Source organism: Myotis yumanensis, unplaced genomic scaffold (genome assembly GCF_028538775.1).
Source record: "Myotis yumanensis isolate MYYU_CA2020_CCGP unplaced genomic scaffold, mMyoYum1.0.hap1 SCAF_5, whole genome shotgun sequence".
In the NCBI taxonomy this organism is placed as follows: Eukaryota; Metazoa; Chordata; class Mammalia; order Chiroptera; family Vespertilionidae; genus Myotis; species Myotis yumanensis.
Genome location: NW_027223756.1, coordinates 42,258,574 through 42,283,552, shown reverse-complemented (window position 1 = coordinate 42,283,552; position 24,979 = coordinate 42,258,574). Strand labels below are relative to the sequence as shown.

At 36.1% G+C, this 24,979-nt stretch overlaps 1 protein-coding gene across 3 annotated transcripts in view; it reads right to left on the bottom strand.

Moving 5' to 3' along the window:
- Positions 1–2,482: 2,482 nt before the first annotated feature.
- HSPA4L (heat shock protein family A (Hsp70) member 4 like) overlaps positions 2,483–24,979 on the bottom strand; it is a 59,507-nt gene continuing 37,010 nt past the window's right edge. For all 3 annotated transcript variants that reach the window (XM_070415165.1, XM_070415164.1, XM_070415163.1), the window contains 6 exons: positions 19,995–20,132; positions 17,361–17,486; positions 16,725–16,832; positions 14,568–14,687; positions 10,091–10,252; positions 2,483–7,339 (listed from right to left, as the gene is read on the bottom strand). In XM_070415165.1, coding sequence (XP_070271266.1) covers positions 7,148–7,339; positions 10,091–10,252; positions 14,568–14,687; positions 16,725–16,832; positions 17,361–17,486; positions 19,995–20,132 — 846 coding nt within the window. In that variant the 3' untranslated portion in view covers positions 2,483–7,147. The remainder of the gene's footprint in view (positions 7,340–10,090; positions 10,253–14,567; positions 14,688–16,724; positions 16,833–17,360; positions 17,487–19,994; positions 20,133–24,979) is intronic.

Below are 24,979 nucleotides of genomic sequence, written 5' to 3'. Positions count from 1 at the left end.
GCAGGGCAGAGCAGTTAGGGGCGATCAGGCAGGCAGGCAGGTGAGCGGTTAGGAGCCAGCGGTCCCGGATTGCAAGAGGGATCCCGGATTGGAGAGGGTGCAGCCGGGCTGAGGGACACCCCCCTTCCATGTGTGAATTTCATGCACTGGGCCTCTAGTCTACTATATTAGGCCACTCTACCAAGCCCATGAGACATAGCAGCTCTACCTAATATACAGAAACAAAGAGAGGTTGCCAAAATGAGGAGACAAAGAAACACATACCAAATGAAAGAACAGAACAAAACTCCAGAAAAATAACTAGTAAATAAAATGGAGACAAACAATCTACTAGATGTAGCTTTCAAAACACTGTTTATAAGATGTCCAATTAACTTAGAGGAGAGTAGCTGAACTTAGAACTTCAACAGCATAAAAATGGACATGGAAACAAAGAAACAAAAAGAACCAATCAGAAAAGAAGGATACACTAACTGAAATAAAAACTAATTTACAGGGATTCAACAGTAGAAGAGAAGAAACTGAGAATCAAATCAGCGATTTGGAAATAAGGAAGCAAAAACCCAATCAGAATAGCAAAAAGAAAAAAGAATTAAAAAGAAGAAGAAAGTGTAAGGAGTCTCTGGAACAACTTCAAACTTACCAACAGTTGAATAATGAGGGTGCCAGAAGGAGAAGAGAGAGAGCAAGAAATTGAAAACTTTATTTGAAAAAAATAGTGACAGAAAACTTTCCTAACCTGGTGGAGGAAATAGACATACAAGTCCAGGAAGCACAGAGAGTCCCAAACAAGAGGAACCCAAAGAGCCCACACCAAGACACATCATAATTAAAATGCCAAAGGTTAAAGACAAAGAGAATCTTAAAAGCAGTAAGAGAAAAGCAGTTAGTTACCTACAAGGGAATGCCCATATAACTGTCAGTTGATTTCGCAAAAGAAACTTTGCAGGCCAGAAGGCAGTGGCAAGAAATATTCAAAGTGATGACTAGCAAAGACCTACAATCAAGATTACCCAGCAAAGCAATCATTTAGAACTAAAAGACATAAAGAGCTTCACAGACAAGGAAAAGCTAAAAGAGTTAATAACCACCAAACCAGTATTACATGAAATGTTAAAGGGTCTTCTTTAAGAAGAAGAAAAAAAAAGATGAAAAATATGAACAATAAAATGACAATAAATATATATCTCTCATCAATCTTTTTTTAAAAAATATATCTTTATTGATTTCAGAGAGGGAGGGAGAAGGGAGAGAGAGAAACATCAATGATGAGAGAGAATCATTGATTGGTGGCCTCGTGCATGCCCCCTACTGGGGATCAAGCCCGAAACCTGGGCATGTGCCCTTGACTGGAATCAAACCTGAGACCCTTCAGTCCGCAGGCTGATGCTCTACCCACTGAGCCAAACCAGCTAGGGCTCTCTCATCAATCTTAAAAAACAAAATAAACAAAAGCAGAACAGAAACAGACTTATACAGAGAACATTTCAATGGCTGCCAAACGGGAGGGGGGTTGGGTGAAAAAGGTGAAGGGATTAAGAAATACAAATTGATTGTTACAGAATATTCATGGGGATGTAAAGTATAGCACAGGAAATATAGTCAATAATATTCTAATAACTATGCATGGTATCAGATGGGAACTAGATTTATCAGGAGGATCACTTAGTTATATAACTATAACACTGTCAATTGTAATTGAAAAATAAAAAAATGATTTAAATTTTCAAAATTCACGAAATAAAAGGTCTAAAGAATAATTCAAAATAAAAAGAAATAGACTTCTGAAAAATATAATGATTATTAAGAGTCTAGAACTGGACAAACAGGTAAATAAAATGTGACAGAAAAGACTAAGGACCATTTCCATTTATAGTTTACACATCATAATGCAATCAAACTATCTAAAACATGTTGAATTTTCACTCATCTCTTTATAGGATGGGTCATTTCTAGGTATCAGTACATTTCCCTAATAATTATCCTGTGACTTAGAACATGATACTAATTAGAGATTCCAAAGCAAAGATCATACTATTAATTAACTGTTGTTATGGATGTTTACCTATTTGAAAGACTGAATCAAAATGTTCAAGATTCAATTGTGGTTTTTTGTGTTTTTTTTTTTTTTTTTTTTTTTTTTACTGAAAGCTCAAGTCATTTGATAATGTATTTCTTTTAATACTCTAACAATATGTCAAGTATCCTTTAGGGAACCAGCAAATGGAAAAAGCCATTACTACCTATCGATAACCACTGCCACAGACATTAACGTTTTCTTCTCTTCTTCTAAGCAGTTTGTTATTCTAAAAATTCCAGGTGCCCATTTATTCTGTGAAACAATTACCCTTGAATTTAGTAGGAAAAAACTTAGACGTGGCCGTATTGTAAACCCAAAGCTTCTTTCAAAGGAAACATATGCATACATAGAAGAATAGTGTATTTTAAATTATAGATGTGAAAGTAAAATAGCTAAAGTTTCTTTTTTTTTTTTTTTTTTAAATATATTTTTATTGATATTTTACAGAGAGAAAGGGAGAGAGATAGAGAGTCAGAAACATCGATGAGAGAGAAACATCAACCAGCTGCCTCCTGCACACCTCCCACTGGGGATGTGCCCGCAACCAAGGCACATGCCCTTGACCGGAATCGAACCTGGGACCCTTCAGTCCACAGACCGACGCTCCCTCCACTGAGCCAAACCGGTCTTGGCTAAAGTTTCTTTTTTGTTTGGTTAAAAGTCTTGGTTTTTTTATTTGCAATAATTTTTTGTAAATTATTAAAAGAAAAGTTTATGTGCTTCCAGAGAATTACTTTAAAATACTTTAAATCAGACCTTGATAAAAAACAAAAGGTAATTTTAAACCTGTTTTTCTTTTTTGATCAAAAAGTCTATCTTCTGAAACTGACTGCTTTAAGAAGATTTAGTTTGCTAAATCACTCAGTTAAAAACACATTAAAAGGATACACTATCAGTATCCAACTTTGTAAGTGTCCCTACGTACATCATTTGAAAAGTTAGCAGTTGCTATTTAATTTATGCTATCAGATGTCAAATATTAATAGAGCAATACAATTAGTTATATGCCTCTGATTAAGTTTTACAGAATCAAATACCACAAAATAAAATTCCACTTAAAACTCAAAACTTCCAAAGTTTAAACACAAAATAACATTTACTTTAGAACTGAAGTTTTTTTGTTGTAAAATTCTACAAGGTGAGAAACATGAACTCTGTTTTTCTAGTAATTTATGACTTGTAAATCTTGCCTTAGCATTAATTTGTGTGGACAAGCAAAACCAACCATTAAAACAAAATATTGAAAAAACAAAAAACAAAATAATCTTGCCCTGGCTGGTGTTGTTCTGTGGTTAGAGCTTTGGCCTGGGCATGGAAGGGTCGAGGATTTGATTACAGGCTCTGGTCAGGGCATGTGCCTGAGGCGATGAGTTGATGTGAGGCTCTCACATCTGTTTTCTCTCTCTCTCTCTCTCTCTCTCTCTCTTTCTCTCTCTCTCTTTGTGTCCCCCCCCCTTCCTCTCTCCCTTCCACTCTCTCTAAAAAATCAATGGGAAAAAATATCCTCAGGTGAGGATTAACAATAATTACAACAAAAAATTCTTAATGGGAATGTTTACAGTTTAAATTGATGAAAAAGAGGGATGGCTATATCTATTTTGGGACAAACTGAAATAAGCTAATTTGATTACTGTATTCAAGTATCTATTGTCTTTAAATATGAATAATTTTTCAAAATAGTTAAAGATGTGCTAATTTGGATAAAATGCTTTAACACTACCATTTTATTATATTGATAACTGAGCCCCAAAATTAATACAGAGTTCTATCAAGGAAATAATCATGAACATACTAAAAACTGCCACCCCCAAAAGTCTAAGAAATCTTTAGTTCTTAATAAGAGACCAGTTACCCTTTTAAAACTGAGATTATCTGATATTCAAATAGTCCAATTCTTTGGTGTGCTGTTTCTAGTTATTTTAAAACTCAAGAATTCTGATTACTGCTAAGGAATAAAAATTTGTTATATTATTGCTATATTATTGAGCAGTGTTTGTTTTTATAATCATAATAATAGGCTATCAAGAGTTATTTTTCAACAGAGGGTAGGGGAGGCTGGGGGAAGGTCAATGGGGGAAAAAAAGGATATATATGTACTACTATGTGTAATACTTTAAACAATAAAAAAAAAGTTATTTTTCAAACCAAAGAATTTATATTTTTCCATAGTCAGAATATACTAATATTTATTAACTAGAGGCCTGATGCACGAAGATTCGTGCAAGAATGGGCCTTCCTTTCCCTGGATATCGGCACCGCCTTCTCTATGGCTGGAGCCGCCTTTCCGCCTCCCCATATTGCCGGAAGTGGCTGGGGCAGTGCAGAACATCTACGCCCCACCCTACCCCAGGCAGCTCGACACCTGCATATGCAAATTAACTCGCCAGCTTTGCTGGGTTAATTTTCATACTCACCCCTGATTGGCTGGTGGGCGTGGCAAAGATATGGTCAATTTGCATCTTTCTCTTTTATTAGTGTAGATCAGAGGTCCTCAAACTTTTTAAACAGGGGGCCAGTTCACTGTCCCTCAGACATTCCACATATGTGCACTGCGGGCCCGGGATGAGTCGGCTGCTAAGCAGGACAGGCAGTGGTGGCAAAAACACCCGGCGGGCCGGATAAATGTTTTCAGCGGGCCACATGTGGCCCTCGGGCCGTAGTTTGAGGACCCCTGGTGTAGATCATCCTAGATATTTCTTATACTTAGTCCTTATTTGCCTACTATAGGAAAACAGTCTATTTTGCTATGTATCTTTTAAAAATCTATAATGGCTTTTGCTTTGGAAAAAAATATTTAATTCTTTTGTCTAGCACTGCATATTTCAGTGATTAAAATTAAACTAAACCATACTACCTACCCAAAACTGTACAGGAGAACATTCTCTTGTAGAAGAACTACATGTAGTCAATAAATAACTACATAATAAGGTTAAAGAGTGTTTGAAAATATAAATTGATTAAATAGGTAAAAAGCATACATATTATCTTTGGATGTATTTAACTCATTAAGTGTTATATAACTGCAACAATTGGAATGTTATATATCGGACCAAAACACAGAACTACATAAACTGATTTAAGGAATGAAAAATATCAGGACATACTAGACAATTAAGATGAAGAAAGGGTTGTTCCCACATTTATTCCTAAGAGGTTTCTGAGGAATAGCTCCTAAAATAGTGATAGTGGTGGTCTTGCTAACTCAAGAAAAAGCTATAAACTCCTTACTTGTATTGTTATGAATTCCCTTTAATAATTTTATTCTTCCCCAAATGAACATATACATTCAACATATAAATGAAAAGTAACTGATAAATGCTTTTTATAATAAGGTACTTTATCACTTATTACTAATGGATATAATTATTTCATTTTAAATGTATTGTAACAAGGACAGTTTAAAGACTAGAAAACATTAAAATATATTGAGGATATATGATTTTTAAAAATGCAAACAAGGGACATCTTCCTCAAAAAGGATGAATAAACATCCCTGGAAAGTGCACTCCCTCCACACTCCCCTTTCAGTGCAGACTACATTGTAGAAACAAAAATCTCTCTTAGAGAACTAGTTGTGAGAAATAATGACCATCCATAAAGATATTAAACTCTCAATATGTACTACTTAAGTGAATATTAATTATTCTCAATGTAAAGGTTTAGCTTTGGGGAAAAAATGAGCCTTTGAAAATTTCAGTATTAGGTCAATCTAGTTGATTGGCATTAAATACAAGAACCCAGGCATTGTCTATGCTTCTTATAGGTTTAAAAATCATTTCAGTCTACTCCCAGTTAATTTCAAGCCTGTGGACAGAACTGAACAATGTGAACAAATCTGGTGATGAAACACAGATTAAGTCCTTAAAATATCTTAATTTCACAGTCCCTTGTCCCATATAATTTATGTAAGAAGCACCAAAACTGGAGCCAAGGTCTGAACAGGTAATATATAGCAGGAATTATAATTTAATCACATCATATTAAACTCTGTAACATTCTCTATTTTGCCTATTGATATGTAACATAGTTAAGTTCATTACAAGCATTATTTCCTAAGACTTAGGGTATAAGTGATTCTTTTCAAGTATTACCACTTATTTAATAGTGTTTTTCTATATCTTAACATTAAGTACTTCAGTGATAAGTGTACATAATGCAATACATTGTGCCATTTCCCCCTTCCCTGTGTTAAGATATTAACAGAATCAATTCATAAAACTAAAACAACTATCAAAACTGAAACAGGCTATCAATATTACAGATGCATGTCTGAGTAGGTCAACAGCATTTCCCACTTCACATGAACGTATTTTCATAAAAAAGCTTTCTTTAGGCTAGTAGCAGCAGCAGTTCTTCAGGATAAGTAGATCAGAAGTTTCAAGTGAAAATGATACTGAATTACTCTAGGAAAACATCAATCCACATTTCTAATAAAGGAAGAAAACAGCTGGTGTCACCTTAACATAAAATTATGCATTTTCCCTTTCAACGTGCGATTTGGTTCATTTACGTGATGAAAGCAAAGCTTTTGGAGTTCTCATGACACACCAATGAGATGGACTAATTTGTCAAGGAACCTCTTATTTGTTTTAATATTTAAGTTAGAACAATACAATAACTAGGAAAAAGTCAGTGCCCCAGTGACTTTAAACCACATCAGTTTCAATATTTGTTTTTCAAAATAATGATCAGTTATATCTATGCTTCTGCGACGATAGTGCAATACAGTGTACTTTCCTGAATAAGAAGCTGAAGTTTATCCAAGTAGAAGCTTTAAATAAGATAGACTGTGGCCAACTACATATCAATCTTGCATGTGATATAAAATATATTAGGAGAGCTTAAACTGACTTGTAAATCTATATTCAGCTAAAGCTTCACATAAGCAGCAATGGAAATTAATAGATGTGTACTCAATATAAAACACTTTTCAAAACTACTCCAAATAACAAATGACAAAAAGTGGTCAAGAACAACTGAACATCTGTTGTGTGTATCAGATGTAAAAGAAGAATGGATCCCATGGTTACTTGCACTGTTTGAATTATGTGAAGGTAAATTTAAGACTTAGTCCACTTCCATCTCTCCAGAAGATTTAGTATGCTGTGAGCTGTCTTTTGTTGTATCTGGTTTAGTTTCAGTCCCACTCTGTCCATCCATCTGTCCGTTGTGTTCGCTATTAGCTTTTGCATTGTCTTCTGCAACCTCTACTTTTGGTTTGGGTTTGTAAATGATGGGGTTACAGAAATTATCCAGTTCCTAAAGACATGAAGGATATTGATTACATTAAAAATTCCACTGTTAAATTCCACATTAACTTTCTAAATTTCCATATAATTCCACACTCCTGAATTTATGTTAGCTCAGTTACATAACCAACTGAGTTTCTTCAAATACCTCAATGAGAGATTTACCTTCTGTGCTAGTGCATGTCAGTGGAACTTTTTAATCTTTAACTGGTTTTTATATAGAATCTTCCTAAAAATTGGTTCCTCATAATTTAAAATATAGTTTACCTTCAGCAGGAATCATTATTATTTATTTTTAAACATTAAAATTTTTTTATTATAGTTGACATACAATATGATGTTACTTTCAGGTGTACAACATACTATACTGATTTAACATTTATATACCTTATGATATGATCACCACAATAAGTCTATTAACTGTCACCATACAAAGTTATTATGGTATCATTGACTATTTTCTTTATGCTTTACATTTTATCTCCATAATGCCTTTATTTTATAACTGGAAGTTTGTGCCTCTTATCCTTCCCTCCTTCTTCACCTCTTATACTTATCCCTCTTCCCCTTCCTCTTTGGCAACCATCACTTTTGTTCTCTGTATCATGAAGTCTGTTTCTATTTTGTCTTGATTTTCAGATTGTACACATAAACTAAAATCATATGCTATTTTTCTTTCTCTACTGGACTTATTTCACTTAGCATAACACCTTCTAGGTCCATTCATGTTGTGGCAAGTGGCAATTTTTCATTCTTTTTTATGGCTGAGTAATATTCCATCTTCCTTATCCATTCACCTATCAACAGACACCTAATTTGCTTCTTTATCTTAGCTACTACAAAAATGCTGTAATTAACATAGGGATGCATAATTCTTTTTGAATTACTATTGCAAATAACTTTTAATTAATTTCATTAAAATATGCCCACTGCTCTGTTATGAGAATTATGTCAGAACCTATTTCATGAATTGATATTTCTCAACATTTACATGAAAACATACACACTAACTTTACTTTTTTAAAACAACTGAGCAGCCTTTTATGTTGAGAGAATAAGCCATGAAAGTAAATGCAATTTAATAATTTAGAAGAAATACAAGTATTTCTAAATTGTTGCTTGCTTTATTTACTAATTAATTAATTAATTAATTTCTATATACATATACCAAAAAGACCATTAAAATATTTTCAAGACCGGTGTCACAGAGATTGAGATAGGGATGGAAAGATAGGGATTAACATCCTGGGGGAATGTTTTAATGGCAAACTGCTTTCATCATGCTTAGCACTTCATTTGATGAGGAATAAATTATTACAGCTTCTTTGCAAAACTTTCTCAAAAGGAAAATACGTTTAGTGCTCTATTTGATTAAAATAATACCTGTTTCTGTTAAAAAACATCAGATACCTAAAAACATACTAGGTGAAAAACCATCTGAAATTCCATATCCTACAGATACTAACATTTTGGGTGATGATCCTTCTAAATGAATGTCCAGGCACACACATATATACAAATATATCCATCTATTAACACATTAATTTATACAGTGAGATAACTTTATATTCTGTAATCTTCATTTTTCACTCAATATGTTGCACACATCTTTATATATAAATAGATGTATCTCTATACTTAAAATATTTAATGACTACAGTGTGTTATATGGATGTATCAATTTATTCATTGACTTGCTTACTGATAGGTATTTTAGGTGTTTCCAATTTTTTGCTATTATAAACAAGGGTATTTAATCTGCATATACCTGTGCAATAATCAATTTAGGATGAATTCCTAGAAATGTGATTTCCAGGTTAAAGTGCCTACTCACTTTAAATTTGTATGCATATTGTGATACAATATCCCAGAAAAGTTGAAACAAATTTAACCAAGTTATGCAGGGAAAGCATTCATCTTCATACCCTTGACAATTATGGCAAGATTATAAATGTAAACACACAACTTCAGATGGGTGAAAAGAGATTTGTATTTTTTAGATTAGTGATAAGGATAAACAATACTTTTTATATTTTCCATATTTTTATTGAACATGTATTTCTTTTGTCAACTGCTTATCCAATGTCTTTATTCATATTCCTATGTTGATGCTGATTTTTTTAAAAAAATATATTTTATTGATTTTTTACAGAGAGGAAGGGAGAGGGATAGAGAGTTAGAAACACCGATGAGAGAGAAACATCGATCAGCTGCCTCCTGCACACTTCCCACTGGGGGTGTGCCCACAACCAAGGTACATGCCCTCGACCGGAATCGAACCCGGGACCCTTGAGTCTACAGGTCGATGCTCTATCCACTAAGCCACACCAGCTAGGGCGATGCTGATCTTTATTGAAAAGTTTGTGCCCTATTTTTATGTTTTCTATGATCAACTGAAATTTTCAGTAGTAATGTTTTCAGAATAGAAACTTTATCCTAGAAATAAGATTTTACTTTAGGACTTAACACATTTTGAATTATGCAAAGACTGACCGTAACTGCCAAGTTTACAATGGAGACTTAGAGGTCTTACCCAATCCAGAAAAGTCTAACATATTTGACAGTCAAAAGTTGGCAAAGTGCTTTATTTCATTCTGCCATTACACTTAAAATTTTTTTTTTAAAAAAGGCCTTGTGTGACTAATGAAATCAAGGAACAGAGATGACCCACCTAGAATTTTTTCAAAATAAAAAATTATGACTCCCATTAAAAAATTTTAGTGCTTGAACCCCTTAAAAAGAGAATTCTATAGTTTCTTACCTTTGACTTTGCAACTATTTCTGAAACTTTCACCACAGGATCTTGAGTGAGACTTAGTTTATTCTGTGCATTCATCTTACTGTTCAGCCAACCCATGGCTTCATTGATATATTTTTCAACTTTTTCCATTTCAGCAGGGTCCAAATGATCATATCTTTCATCCTATTAAAAAAAACTTTACTTAATGGAACATTTTTCAGTAAGTAAATTTTATTAATAAAATTTATTGAATATATACCTTGCACATACCCATGTGAAGAAGCCACATACATGTTACATAGAACTGAAGAGACTGGGGCAAAATAAAAATCAGTATGGGTTCTTAAAAGGAAAGGCTTTCTGAAGGATTCAGGTTTAGAAAAAAAATGACTAGTGGTGAATATTCAAGGAAAGATACTTAGCCAAAAAAGAAGCTGCACGGAATTGAATTTGTTAGGAAAGAGAAATCAGGGAAGCAGGCATATGGAAAACTAAACAGAAATTTCTGAATATACAACAAAACACTATAGAAAGCTGTTGATAAGGGGAATTGCATAATGCTGTCTGAAAAAGAGAATTGCAGCACTAGCTGGTTTGGCTCTGTGGACAGAGGGTCAGCCTGCAGACTGAAGGGTCCCAGTTTTGATTCCAGTCAAGGGTACATGCCTGGGTTGCAGGCTCGATCCCCAGTAGGCGGTGTGCAGGTGGCAGCCAATCAATGATTTTCTCTCATCACTGATGTTTCTATCTCCCTCTCGTCCTCTCCGAAAACAATAAAAAAATATTTTTAAAAAAGAGAGAACTGCAGCTGCCACACATACAGGACACGATAACAAGCCATGGTTTAAATTGTTAGCCACAGAACCAGAAAAAAATTGGCAATGCAACATATGAAAAGAGGGTCTCCTGATGAACTGGAGATTGGACATGGAGATAAAGGAAAAGAGAATGAAAAAACACTCCAAAGCCAAAGAACAGAGAGGATGGTGATGCTTCATCAGATACTTGATCCATCTTTCTATTTGTATGATTATAAATTATGCACCCATCATCTCTCAGTTTCTGGGTATCCCCCCCCCCCCATTTTTCTGAATTCCTTCCAACTTATGGATCATTGCTTAAGTTCTTCCCCATTCATGCTGTATCTACATTCTTAAAAACAAAAAACCACAAACTCTAGCCTTGAACCTCTTCCCAGAAATCCCAACTCTATATCCAACTTCCAAATTGATTTTCTATTTGTGAAGTTTGAAATGATGCCCTACATTTCAATCACCTTCCTACCTACTCTTCCCAGTAAATGGCAACTTCATCCTTCCAGACCAAAATCCTTTGAGTCATTTTGGACTCCTCTTTCTGTTATATTTATATAAATCTATCAGATCTTATTAGCTCTGCCTTCTAAATAAATGCAGCAAAAGTAACCACTTCTTCCCCCTCCACTACCCAAGTTCAAGTCTCCCATTGTCTCTTGTCTGTATTATTCTAATAATGGCTGCACTAGTCTCTCTGCTTCTAGGTCCTTACATAAATAAGTTAAATCATATTTCTTTTATGCTCAAAATCTGCAATGGATTCCTATTCTCAGAGGAAAAGCCAAACTTTTCTAAAGGCCTAATAGGCCCTTTATGATCTGATAACTGCTTACCCACCACCGTTTTAACCACAGTGGCCTCCTTGTTGTTTCTCCAGCATGTTCTCCCCTCGAGGTTTTGCAACTGCTATTCCCTTTTTGTAGAACTTTTTTCTTAACAGTTATCATACATCTTGAACCCTCACCTCCTGCAGTTCTCCCCTTACATATATGTCATCTAATTAGCAGTCTGCCCTTCTGACAAATCTCTACCTCTGACAGTTCCTTACTTTTTCCGTAGCTCTTTATCACTATATGCTACCTTTTCGCACTAAAGCATAAGGTTCAATGTTTTTGTTTGATGCTGTAGTTCCAGCCCCTTGAAGGGAGTCTGGCACATGATAAAAACGAAAAATCCTTGAACATAAGTGTCTCTCTTACTTTGGATAATTTCTTAAACCTGCACTCTCAAGAAGACTGCTACAGCCTGGGCCGTAGTAATTGTATGGGAATCTCCAATATCACATTTGAAACAGTCTTGGTGTTTTCGCTGTCGGCTTGCTCCTCCTATTTTTCCATTATCCTTATGTTCTATTTGTACCTGTTTGGACAGTTAGGACGCTGACATTGGCAGGGATATTCACAATCTTTACCTGGAATCGTCTTCTAGGTTGCTTGGATTGCAATATTATTTTATAAATTTCACAAATCTTTTTCTGCAATAAGTGACCTCTTTCTATATTGTATAGTAAAAAGCACCATAGTTAAGAGTTTGTATGTTAACTTGGTACTGCTTAGGTGTTTTGTTTTTAATATGGTTTTTATTGATTTTTTTTCTTTTTAGAGAGAGAGGAAGGGAGAGTGAGACAGAGAGTGAGAGATAGAAACATCGACGAGGGAGAAACATCAACTAGATCAGCTGCCTCTTGCATGCCCCCAGACCAGGAATTGAACCAGCGACCTCTTGTGCATGGGTCGATACTCAACCACTAAACCACACTGGCTGGGTGATGCTTAGGTTTTAGTCCTGACCCTCACTATTTATGACCTTGACAAATTGCTTAAGCACTGCACTTTTCTTATATATCCTTGTGAGAATGAAGTGAGATAATCCATATAAAAATGCTTCAAATTCACTAAGTGCTTGATCAACATAAGCTATTATTGATACTCTTCTTGAATCTTTCAGGTGCTAGCTAGCCTCTCCTGCCCAGCCAGCATGGCTCAGTGGTTGAGCATCAACCTATAAACCAGGAGCTCATGGTTCAATTCCCAGTCAGGGCACATGCCCAGGTTGCGGGCTCGATCCCCAGTGTGGAGCGTGCAGGAGGCAGCCAATCAATGATTCTCTCTCATCACTGATGTTTCTCTTTCTCTCTCTCTTTCTCTTTCTCTCTCTCTCTCTCTCTCTCTCTTCTCTCTCTCTCTCTCTCTCTCTCTCTCTCTCTCTCTCTCTCTCTCTCTCTCGATGCTGGGCTCGATCCCCAGTGTGGAGCATGCAGGAGGCAGCCAATCAATGATTCTCTCTCATCACTGATGTTTCTCTTTCTCTCTCTCCCTCCCTCCCTCTTTCTCCCCCTTCCTCTCTGAAGTCAATAAAAATGTATTTGTTAAATTCAATGTAATGGCAATGATAAAAATTGGGGAAATTATGTATTCCCTTGCTACCAAAATGAATATTTAATTTTTTTTAATCGTCACCTGAGGATATGTTATGTTCTTTGGTTATAGAGAGAGAGGAAGGGAGAGGGAGGGAGAGAGAAACATTGATGTGAGAAACATCGATTGACTGCCTCCTGTATGCACCTTGACAGGAGATTAAACCCTTAACCTGGATATGTGCCCTGACTGGGAATCGAACCCGACTCTTCAGTGCTTGGGACAACGCTCTAAACACTGAGCCACACTGGCTGGGTGAATATTTATTTAAAGCAGGAGTCAGCAAACTTGTCCTACAGACCAAATACAGTCTGCCACGTTTTTAAATAAAGTTACTTTGGAATGCAGCCAGGCCCATTAATGTACATGTCCTATATGGTTGCTTTTGTACTGCAATGAAGAGTTGAATAGCTGTATAGAGATAAAGCCTGAAAAGCCTAAACTATTTGTTCATTTAAAGAAAAGTTGGCCCAGCTCGCATGGCTCCATGGCTGAGCATCAACCTATGAACCAGGAGGCCATGGTTTGATTCCAGGTCAGGGCACATGCCCTGGTTGCAGGCTCAATCTCCAGTGTGGGGCGTGCAGGAGGCAGCCAATCAATGATACTCTCTTATCACTGATGTTTCTATCTCTCTTTCTCCCTTCCTCTCTGAAATCAATAAAAATATATTAAAAATATTTAAAGAAAAAGTTGGCTAACCTTTGGTTAGAGGAAAAAAATGATAAGCTTAATTTTGTTAAATCTTATTGTTATATCCAAGTGGAGATAGCATTTATATAACTAAATTTTTGAAGCTTAAAATCAGTGGAAAGGTCAAGGGTAGTAATATAGATTTGGGTATGTATATAAAAGAACCATGGGTACAGGGGATTGCAAATGAGTAATAGACTGGAAGACAGAGGGAAACCAAAAGAAAAAGGACACAGGACAAAAATAAAGGCTAGCAGAGACCAGTTACAAAAAGGCCTGTAATAAAAAAGGTCCAAAAAAACCTCTCACTATGGATTTGATCACTGGATTAATTTTTAATGTGGTTTTAGGAAATTTAAAAAAATTAAAAGCACATACCTGCACTGTATTTTAAATGCAGTAATATCATTTACTGATAATTCTCATAAAAAATGAAAAGTTTGGTGCACAATGTCTCTGAAATTTGGTAGCAACAACTGTCACAGCTTTGTAGCTGAAAACCTTTAGATTTGCCCCACTCTCACCATGAACTCCACATGCCTTCATCATCAGTTGACTTTATGAATTCAATACCTTGTTTCTGTATGCTTCTATCACTTTCATGACAAGTTGAATCTTTTTCCCCAAGTCGGTTAAAGCTTTTGGTCTCTCTTCATGTTCCATGTATCTCATTTGAATAGGCTGGCCATATTTCTGTTAACATAAGTAAATTTTTTTAAAAAGAAAAAGTTACTAACAGAAAAAAACCTTTTAACAGAAGACATTGAATATTATGTATATTATGTTTATTAATTATTTTAAAAATGTATACTGTATTATAAATGCAGTGCTTTAAAAAATAAATCTGTATTTTTTCAGAAAAAAAAATCTTTGGACCCTGGAATGGGGAGTTTCTAAATGTTAAAATATAGCCTATATAACATTCAGGAGAGGTATAATATAGAAGAATGAGTAACTATTTTCTTTTAAATTGTTTATATACTTAAATAAGAATCAGTTTACTTTAGATGTTCAGAAAAGTTACAAAGGAAATAAAAGACAGACACAAGCACTTCTTATCACTTTTCTCTAATGTTAACATTTTATACCAGCACAGCGTATTAGTCAAAACTAAGAAACCAACCCTGGTACATTACTATTAATTGAAATTCAGACTTTATTCGGACTTCATCTTTTTCTGTTCCAGGATACCATATTGCATTTAGTCTATACATCATACTTTTTATTATAAATATATCTGAAGAAGAAGCAAGTACTGCATTTTAAATTTCTAAAAGACATCTCAAAACAATAGTAAAGCCTATAAAAACTTATGTAGCACTCATTTTTATGGTTAATTATACATTTGAGGCAAAATATCCATTTGGGGTGCTTTTGGGCTTTTCCAGTTATTTCTATTAGCATTAGCTGCGTGGCTGTTCCTATGGCCCAAAATACATGCATTCTCTTAGGGAGAGAGGGAGTAAAATCACCAAGAAGATAAAATGTGATAAAGCCTTGTATTGCTGTCATAAACTTGGGTTTACTAGTTGCTTTCTAATTATTCCCTTTGGAAGTAATTTATTGGCATGAAAGTAATTGTTGCAAGATATCAACTTCTTTGGCTTAACTTCTTTTGCACCCCCATCCTCCAGTTAACAGATTGCTGTTTCTCATATTCTAGAAATCCTTATTAATGCCATTATTTAGCTTCTATGTAGTCCCTTGCTGCTCAAAGAATGATTTAGGGACCAACTGCATCAGAGTCTTTTAGAAGCTTGTTAAAACTGCAGAATCTTGGGCCCACCTCGATATACTGAATCATAATCTGCATTTCAGTAAGAGCCCTAGGTAATTCATGTACACATTTAAGCCCACTATGATCCACACTAAGAAGGAAAGACTAAAATTCCCTGTCATCCTTCCAGTCTGAGTTTCTAATCAAACTACTTTTTTTCAGGATAGGAGGAGGATTGGGTAGTAAGGAGGTGAAAAAGGATTACTAGTGGTCTTTTCTTAAAATCATACCATTGGCCTAGAAAAAGGGAATCTGGTGACCACGTCTCCTTATTTCTTTGTAAAAAGAAAATTTTTGAAGTTCTTTGCTGACCAAGTGTCCCCACAGTTGCAATGTGAAAATCAAACCAGTGAAGGGGGAGAGAAGCTGAGGAAGCGTGACTCCTCTAATAAGAAGGGGTCAGGTTGACAAATCACTTTTAATAAGACATCTCAGAAATATATGGTTTGTTAAAGTAATACTAACATTCTGGTCATCTAAATATTTATATCTGAGTATCATGACAGACAAATATGATTATTATTTGATTTCAATTATGTGTAGCATTGCTCACTTCTCAAAATGCTTTTTTTTAAAAAAAATATTTTATTGATTTTTTACAGAGAGGAGGGGAGAGGGACAGAGAGCTAGAAACATCGATGAAAGAGGAACACCTATCAGCTGCCTCCTGCACATCTCCTCCTGGGGATGTGCCCGCAACCCAGGTACATGCCCTTGACCGGAATCGAACCCGGGACCTTTCAGTCCGCAGGCCGACGCTCTATCCACCGAGCCAAACCGGTTTCGGCTCAAAATGCTTTTTAAACGAGAAACATTTAGAAACATTTCCTCTTATACGTCTGCCTTAGTAATTTCTTACATATTTATGAAAAAAAAAATACACCTTATAACCAATTTTTAGGAAAACTTAATAATGTTCTATTTTATACTAACAGGGACTTTAAAAAGTTTACCTTTAGTTCTTGAAGCCTATCCACATAAACTTGTTTAGGTTGGTCCTCTCCTTCTTCATAAAGCCAATTTTCTGTCTCTTCCAATACTGCAGACAGTTTATTCAAGTCCTAGATATACATTTATAAGACAGTGACTAAAAATGCTCTCCTTAGAAATACAAGTTCAATGAAGGAATACTGTTTTCAAATATAGAAAACTGAATTTCATATTTTCTGACTTTTATTCATAAATGTTCTTCACCATACTTCCACTAATTGGAAAAATAAGAACCATTCCTAAATGTGCTCAAGAAGATTGACAATAATGCATTTAACACATTTATTTATATAATTTGTATTAGCAGTCACCAGCAAATACTTAAGTAGTTCTAGTTAAAAACTGTAAAATTTATACTACTTTTTTTCAGACCTCACCTGAGGATATGTTTTTTATTGATTTTTAGAGAGAGACAGAGGGAGGGAGGGAGGGAGAGGGGGAAGGGAAGATGAGCGAGAGAGAAAGAGAAACATAGATATAAAAGAAACATCAATTGGTTTGCTCCCATATATGAAATGATTGGTAATAGAACCCCAAACCTCCTAGTGTAAGGAATTACACTCCAACCTACTAAGCCACCTGGCCAGAGCTAGACTTACTTCTTGAGTGATGAACTTTTCATAGACAGTGCCCAGCTTGTCTCTAAAATCATATACATATTCTTCAACAGCATTCTTAGCATCATTTCTCTCTTTCTCCAATTTATCTTGCATGATCATTTTCCCCTATTCAAAAAGTTTCAGATTAGTTGCCATTAAGAATATTAGGGAGTTAGGGATATGCAAATCAAAACCACAATGAAAATATCACTTCATACCTACTAAGATGACTAAGTAAAAAACAAAACAATTCTGGTGAAGATGTGCAGAATGTGATATACTTGTACACTGCTGTTGGAAATGTACAATGCTGCTGCAGTAACAAAAAAAGTTTGGTGGTTCCTCAAATAACAATATGACCCAGCAATTAGGTATATATCCAAAGTAGCAACTCAAACAGATATTTGTATGCCAGTGTTCACTGCAGTAGTATTCATAATAGCGAAAAGGTGGAAGTTGTCCACTAACAGATAAATGGATAAATAAATGTATATATACACAATGGAATATTATCCTACAACAGAAGTTCTGATACATGTTACAACATGGATAAACCTTGAAAATATCAAGTGCAATAAGTCAGACACCAAAGGACAAATATTGTATAACTACATTTATATAATAAATATTGTATGATTACATTCACCTATAGGCCAATTTATAGAGACAGAAAGTGAATTAGAATTTTTATTTTATTATTTATTTATTTTTTAAATATGTTTTTACTGATTAGAGAGGAAGGAAGAAGGAGAGAGAGACAGAAACATCAATGATGAGGGAGAATCATTGATCGGCTGTCTCCTGCACAGCCCCATTGGGGACTGAGCCCGCAACCTGGGCATGTGCCCTTGACTGGAATAGAACCCAGGAGCCTTTTGTTCACAAGCTGATGCTCTATCCACTGAGCCAGACCTGCTAGGGTTAGAATTTATATTTAAAGAAAGCCACATAGACCATGTCATTGTACATACTCAGGTTCAAATTCTAGGTTTCCCATTTATTAGCATCGAGAAAAGTCAACCTCTCAGCCTCAGTTTTCTCATCCTAAAACTACAGAGCATACTTCTATTTAGCTCATAGGGTTAATAAGATTGACAGAGACCACATAAAATATTTAGTCCAGTGCCTGGCATGTAACTGATGCTGAAAAAATGTTAGCCCTGAGAGGAAATATAATATAGTGGTTGTGATCTTGAGCTTTGGATACAGACTACCTGGATTTAAATGAAAGGTTACTCTCTGACCTTGAGTGATCTAGTCTACTTGCTCCTGTTTCCTCATCTGTAAAATGTAGCCTTATAGCAGTACCTACATCATAGGGATGTTCTGAGGATTAAATAGGATATCAACGTGTTTAAGATGCTAGCAAAAATTAGTATTGTTATAATCAAAAGCAAAAAAAAAAAAATTGGGGGCTAGTATTACTTGAAGAAAAAATTTTCACTTTAATAAAAACACTATTTTAAACACAAGACTTCAGTATACTGACATTTGTGAATTTAAAACAGTGAAACACTTAAAAACTTAAGGAACAATTTTATATGCAAAATTTGCCAGAATTGCACTTCCTCACAATCATTTCTTTGGGAAAATTAGTCTCAAAACATACAAATTCTGAATTATTCAGGGTCTGCAGGAATGCTTGCTTCACATAAAATGCAGCCTTCAATAACTAATGCATAAGTGATATAGGTAGGTACTAAAAAGAGCAAGTACTGTAAAGTCAAAATCTTTTATTTTTTAATTTATTTTTTATTAAGTTTATTGCAGTGACATTGGTTAATAGTCAGAATCTCATGAAAAAATTCCTAGAATAATGTGCAGAAGATGGAAGAATATTGGGGCACTTCAAAGAAAACTGACTTTCTTTAATGCCAGCCAAGCCTGCAGAAACTAGTAAATTTTAAAAATAAAAATAACCAGACCTGTGTGACTCAGTGATTGAGCATCGACCTATGAACCAGGAACTCACGGTTCAATTCCCAGTCAGGGCACATGCCCAAGTTGTGGGCTCGATCCCTAGTAGGGGTGTGCAGGAGGCAGCCAATCAATGACTCTCATCATTGATTTTTTTTTCTCTCTCTCCCTCTCCCTTCCTCTCTGAAATAAAAATAAATAAATAAAAAAAATAAATTACTTCTTATACAACTACTTATGTTAAAGAAACAAACTCTTCAAGAGACTAAAATTAAACATTTAGACATGTAAGGAAAATTTCAAGAATGACAACAGATTTTACAAAGTATTAATTGTAAGTCAGAAAGCATTCTGAATAGAGCATTAATCTTTTAGGACAACACATTAGAAGAGGGGAGCTGCTATTACTCCCCCATAAGGTATCTGCTGGGTGTTACTGTTAAAGACAGAATAAAAGGAGTAGGAATCACTATTGTTAGACTAGTCTTCCTCTATAGTGGAAATATCATGTTTCTCATATAACTAAGATGAAACTGTACTGTACATGACATTAATACAGCTCAATATTTTGTCCAAAATAAAGTAGTTCAATGATCTATTTAATAATTTCTTAGGAGTTATAGGCTAATTACCTCATTTGGGGGGATAACTGTTGACTTCTACAAAAATCTCAGAATACACTACTACCTATTTCAACATCAACTCGGATTTATATACCTCATTTTCAATGTAGCTATTGAGAAGATCTTGGCCCAATTGTCTACACAGGCTACTCTGGATAGGTAGATCAATACTCTTGACTCTTCCTTTTTTAATGGTCTGGTTTAATCGGTCTTGTTTGTCTGAGGGAGCTGTCTGAAAAATAATAATAATAATAATAAAGTAAATTTCCAAAGCTAGTTTATTAAAAATAGATTTAAGAGTAATTTCAGATGAAACAAGAAAATAAAATCAAACAAAACTTATCAACTATATTTTAAAATACTACTTAAATGCTGATAGTATTTTATACTCTGCACATTAAGTCTTTTCACATAAAATATATTGGGCTGGAAATGTAAATTAAAACCATAATGAGACGCTACTTCACATCCATTGGGATGGCTATAATATAAAAAATGGAAAATGACCAGATTCAGTGAAGATGTGAAGAAATTGGAACCCTCATTCATACTGACAAGATTGTAAATTAGAGCAGTTCTGGAAAACAGGCAGTTTCTCAAAAAATAAACACAGAGATACCATATATCCAGCAATTCCAGTCCTAGGTACATGCCCAAGCTGATCAATAGTTAGATAAAATGTGGTATGCATTTATACAATGCAGTATAATTCAGCTATATGAAGTACTGATACATCCAACAACCTGGAAAAACTTGAAAAACATTAGTGAAAGAAGCTGTCCAGAATAGACAAATAGAAAGATCTATGGTTGCCTAGGACTGGCAGGAAGAGGGCTGGGGAAAAATAGGGAGTTACTATTAATGGGTACAGGGCTTCTCTCTGTGGTGATGAAAATGTAAAATTGATTGTGAAAATGGTTGAAAAATCTGAGTTTATTAAAAACCATCGAGCCCTGACCGTTTTGTGGTTAGAGCATCAGCCCATGCACCAAAGTGTCACAGGGTCGATTCCAACCCTGGTCAGGGTTTGTGTGGGAGGCAATCAGTGGATGTGTCTCTCTCACATCGATGTTTCTCTCTCTTGCACCCCACCTCTCTCCTCCCTTCCACCCTCTGTAAGGATCAATAAAAAAAATATCCTCGAGTGAGGATTGAAAAACAAAAACAAAAACCAAACCCTTGAATTGTACACTTAAATGGGTAGATTGTATGGTAGGTAAACTGTATATCAATAAACAAAAGCAAAAAATATTAGGTAAAATTAAAAATTTATAAAAAATAGGTTTCAGGTTTTAAATTACTTAAGAGCCTAATAGTTAAAACTGAATATAATCTCTGAAGAAAAATCTATATAGCTAACCTACACAGATTAAATTCTGTTCAGGTTAGGTTAGAACAATCTATTGAAGATGATAGTTTAGAACTGTAGCCACATTTATCTGGATGATGGGGGTAGGGTCTCTCCCTCCTTTTATCAGCAATGATGTCATTTTTAAAAATTAAATTTATTGGGGTGATACTGGTTAATAAGATTATAGTATAGGCTTCAAGTATAGATTTCTATGATACATCATCTGTATATTGCATTATGTGCCCACTACCCAAAGTCCCATCTTCTGTCACCATATATTTGACTCCTTTACCTTTCACTACCCTCATCCTTCTTTCCTCTGAAAATGACCATACTGTTTTCTGAGTTTTTGTTTGTTTTTCTTGTTTGTCCATTTATTGCTTTCAGTTTTTTAAAAATATATTTTATTGATTTTTTACAGAGAGGAAGGGAGAGGGATAGAGAGTTAGAAACATCAATGAGAGAGAAACATCGATCAGCTGCCTCCTGCACACCTCCCACTGGGGATGTGCCTGCAACCAAGGTACATGCCCTTGACCGGAATCAAACCTGGGACCTTTCAGTCCGCAGGCCAATGCTCTATCCACCGAGCCAAACCAGGTAGGGCTGCTTTCAGTTTTATATCCTACATGTAAGTGAAATCATATGGTTCTTGACTTTTTCTGTTTGACTTATCTTGCTTAGTATGAGAAAGGCAATGATGTCTTCGTAAAACAATGACTCTCGTTTATCCTTTATATTTTTATTTTAAAAAATATTTGTTTTTGCACAAAGAAAAATATTTTATAATATGCAGCCAAATGCTTACAATAGTTAACTTTGAGATGCAGTGTTACTGCTAATTTAAGTTTTCTTCATATAATTATTTTATTTTCTATTTTCTCTGAGATTGTATTTTTAGTGAAGTTACCAAAAAATACATTTTTTCTTACCAAAAAGTTAATTTTACTTATATAGTATTATCAAGTTCATTCTTTAAAACATCTTCTATAATATAAATCTTTGAAATGTATTTATTCTGGTTATGTGCTTTCTCTACATTTCCCTATTAGTAAGATTAAAAATATATAGTGTGCCCTAACTGGTTTGGCTCAGTGGATAGAGTGTTGGTCTGCGGACTCAAGAGTCCCGGGTTCGATTCCGGTCAGGGGCATGTACCTTGGTTGCGGGCACATACCTAGTGTGCAGGAGGTAGCTGATTGATGTTTCTCTCTCATCGATGTTTCTAACTCTCTACTCCTCTCCCTTCCTCTCTGTAAAAAATTAATAAAATATATATTAAAAAATCAAGTGTACTAGAGGCCCAGTGCACAACATTCATGCACTGAGGAGGGGGGGAGCCCTCAGCCCAGCCTGCGCCCTCTCACAGTCCGGGAGTCCTCGCTCCTTACCACATGCCTACTCACTGCTCCTTACTGCTCGGCTCGCTGCTCCTTACCACTGCCGCAGAGATGGGAGAGGCTCCCTTCACTGCTGCTGCACTCACCAGCCAAGAGCCCGGCTTCTGGCTGAGTGGTGCTCTCCCTGTGGGAGCGTACTGACCACCATGGGGCAGCTCCTGTGTTGAGCATCTGCCCCCCTGGTGGTCAGTGTGCATCATAGTGACTGGTCATTTTGCCGTTTGGTCGATTTGCATATTAGCCTTTTATTATATAAGATTGGAGAACCAAGATGGTAGTGTAAACTCCAGTATTCACTGCCTCCCCCAATAACATCAAAATTACAACTAAAATACACAACAACCATCATTCAGAACTGCCTGAAATCTGACTGAATGGAAGTCCTACAACTAGAGAAGTAAGAAGAGAGCACATTCTTTTTTATTCTCTAAGTAAAGAAAGACTGATTGGAGGGGCAGAGGAATAGAACAGGCTGGTCTGACAACCACCTGTGGCATTTATTTTTAATCAGGAGTAATATCTCCAAGGCCTCACATGAGAAGCAGGGGATCCCAGCTTCACACTAAACCCCCAGCCCAGGGTTCCAGAACTGGGAAGAGAAGTCTCCAAAACTTCAGGCTGTAAAAACCAGTGGGGATTATGGCTGAGTGACGTGGAGGCTGCTGGAGACCTAGGTGTTCCTCTTGAAGGGCCCACACACAATCTTTCATAGTCTAGCTTCCTCTGAGCTCCTGTGCTGGGCAGAGGCTTTGGAGGAATCTAGGAACATATGGGGAGGAACTGGACTGTCAGATATCAGGGCAGGAACTTGGAGGTGACTTTCTCACAGCCTGGGGTGCTCACAGGGTTCATGGTTCCCATGTTGGTACCTCCCCTATGGCAGAGTGAACTGGCAACCATATCTGAGTTTCCATCAGCATGGCCCATACTGTTTTCTCTGCCCTGATGATTCCCTGAGATCTCACCCCATCCAATATGCAGCCCCACCCAAGCTGTTTGCAGATACATTTTTATATGAATGGCGTGTCCTGACTCAGGCTTCAGACTTTGCTAAAATCTCTTAAACAAGCAGTAGCTGGAGTCAGCCTGTTACAAACCTATCAATAATGGGCCCAAGACCCAGCACTAGCACCAACCTGCTTTGCTTCACAACTGGGCCTTGCCTGGGCACTTGCCAGCCAAATACAAGTAGCAGCAATCTGTAGATCTCTCTATAGCTCCTGCTGGGAGGCCCTAGAGCCAGTGTGCCCAATAGACAGCTTGAGACTATACCAGTTTACAACTCTTCACATCCACAAGCGACACACTCAAAGGGAAGACTCAGTGAGCACCAAAGCCCCACTGAAGCAAGTCCTGCTCCACAGGGTTGTCTCCTGCACAGTAGTTCTTCCACTGTAGTCGCAGCTGGTCCTCACAGACAATTGGCCTGTGGGTCAATTCCTCCCAGTGATGCCAAAAGCAGTCAAGGCTCAACTACAAGACTGTGCACAAAGCCCACACAGGGGCACGCCTCGAGTGCCCAGCTCAGGTGCCTGGGGAGGCTGAGCCACTGGGCCCTGTAGGACACCTAATATACAAGGCCACCCTACCAATTCCAGGAGACATAGCAGCTCTACCTAATACATAGAAACAAACACAGGGAAGCAGCCAATATGAGGAGACAAAGAAACATGTTAGAATGAAAGAAATGGGAGCAAGCAATCTACTGGATACAAAATTCAAAATAATGGTTATAAGTTACTCAAGGATCTTAATGAGAGCTTCAAGGGACTTAGTGAGCCTTTCAAGGATCTTAGTGAGAATTTCAAAGACATGAAAAAGGACCAGTCAGAAATTAAGCATATACTACTTGAAATAAGAATAATTTATAGGATTTTAACAGTAGAGGATTCTGAGAATCAAATTAATGATTTGGAACATGAGGAAGCAAAAACATACTCAATCAGAAGAGCTAAAAGAAAAAGAATCCAAAAGTATGAAGATAGTGTAAGGAGCCTCTGGGACAACTTCAAGCTTACCAACATTCGCATTATGGGGGTGCCAGAAGAAGAGTGAGAGCAAGATAGTGAAAACCTATTTGAAGAAATAATAATAGAAAACTTTCCCTACCTGGTGAAAGAAATAGACTTACAAGTCCAGGAAATGCTGAGTCCCAAACAAGAGGAAGCCAAAGAGGCCACATCAAGTAAGACACATCATAATTAAAATGCCAAGGTTTAAAGACAAAGAGAGAATCTTAAAAGAAGCAAAAGAAAAGCAGTTAGTTACCTATAAGGGAGCACCTATATGACTATCAGCTGATTTCTCAACAGAAACTTTGCAGGCCAG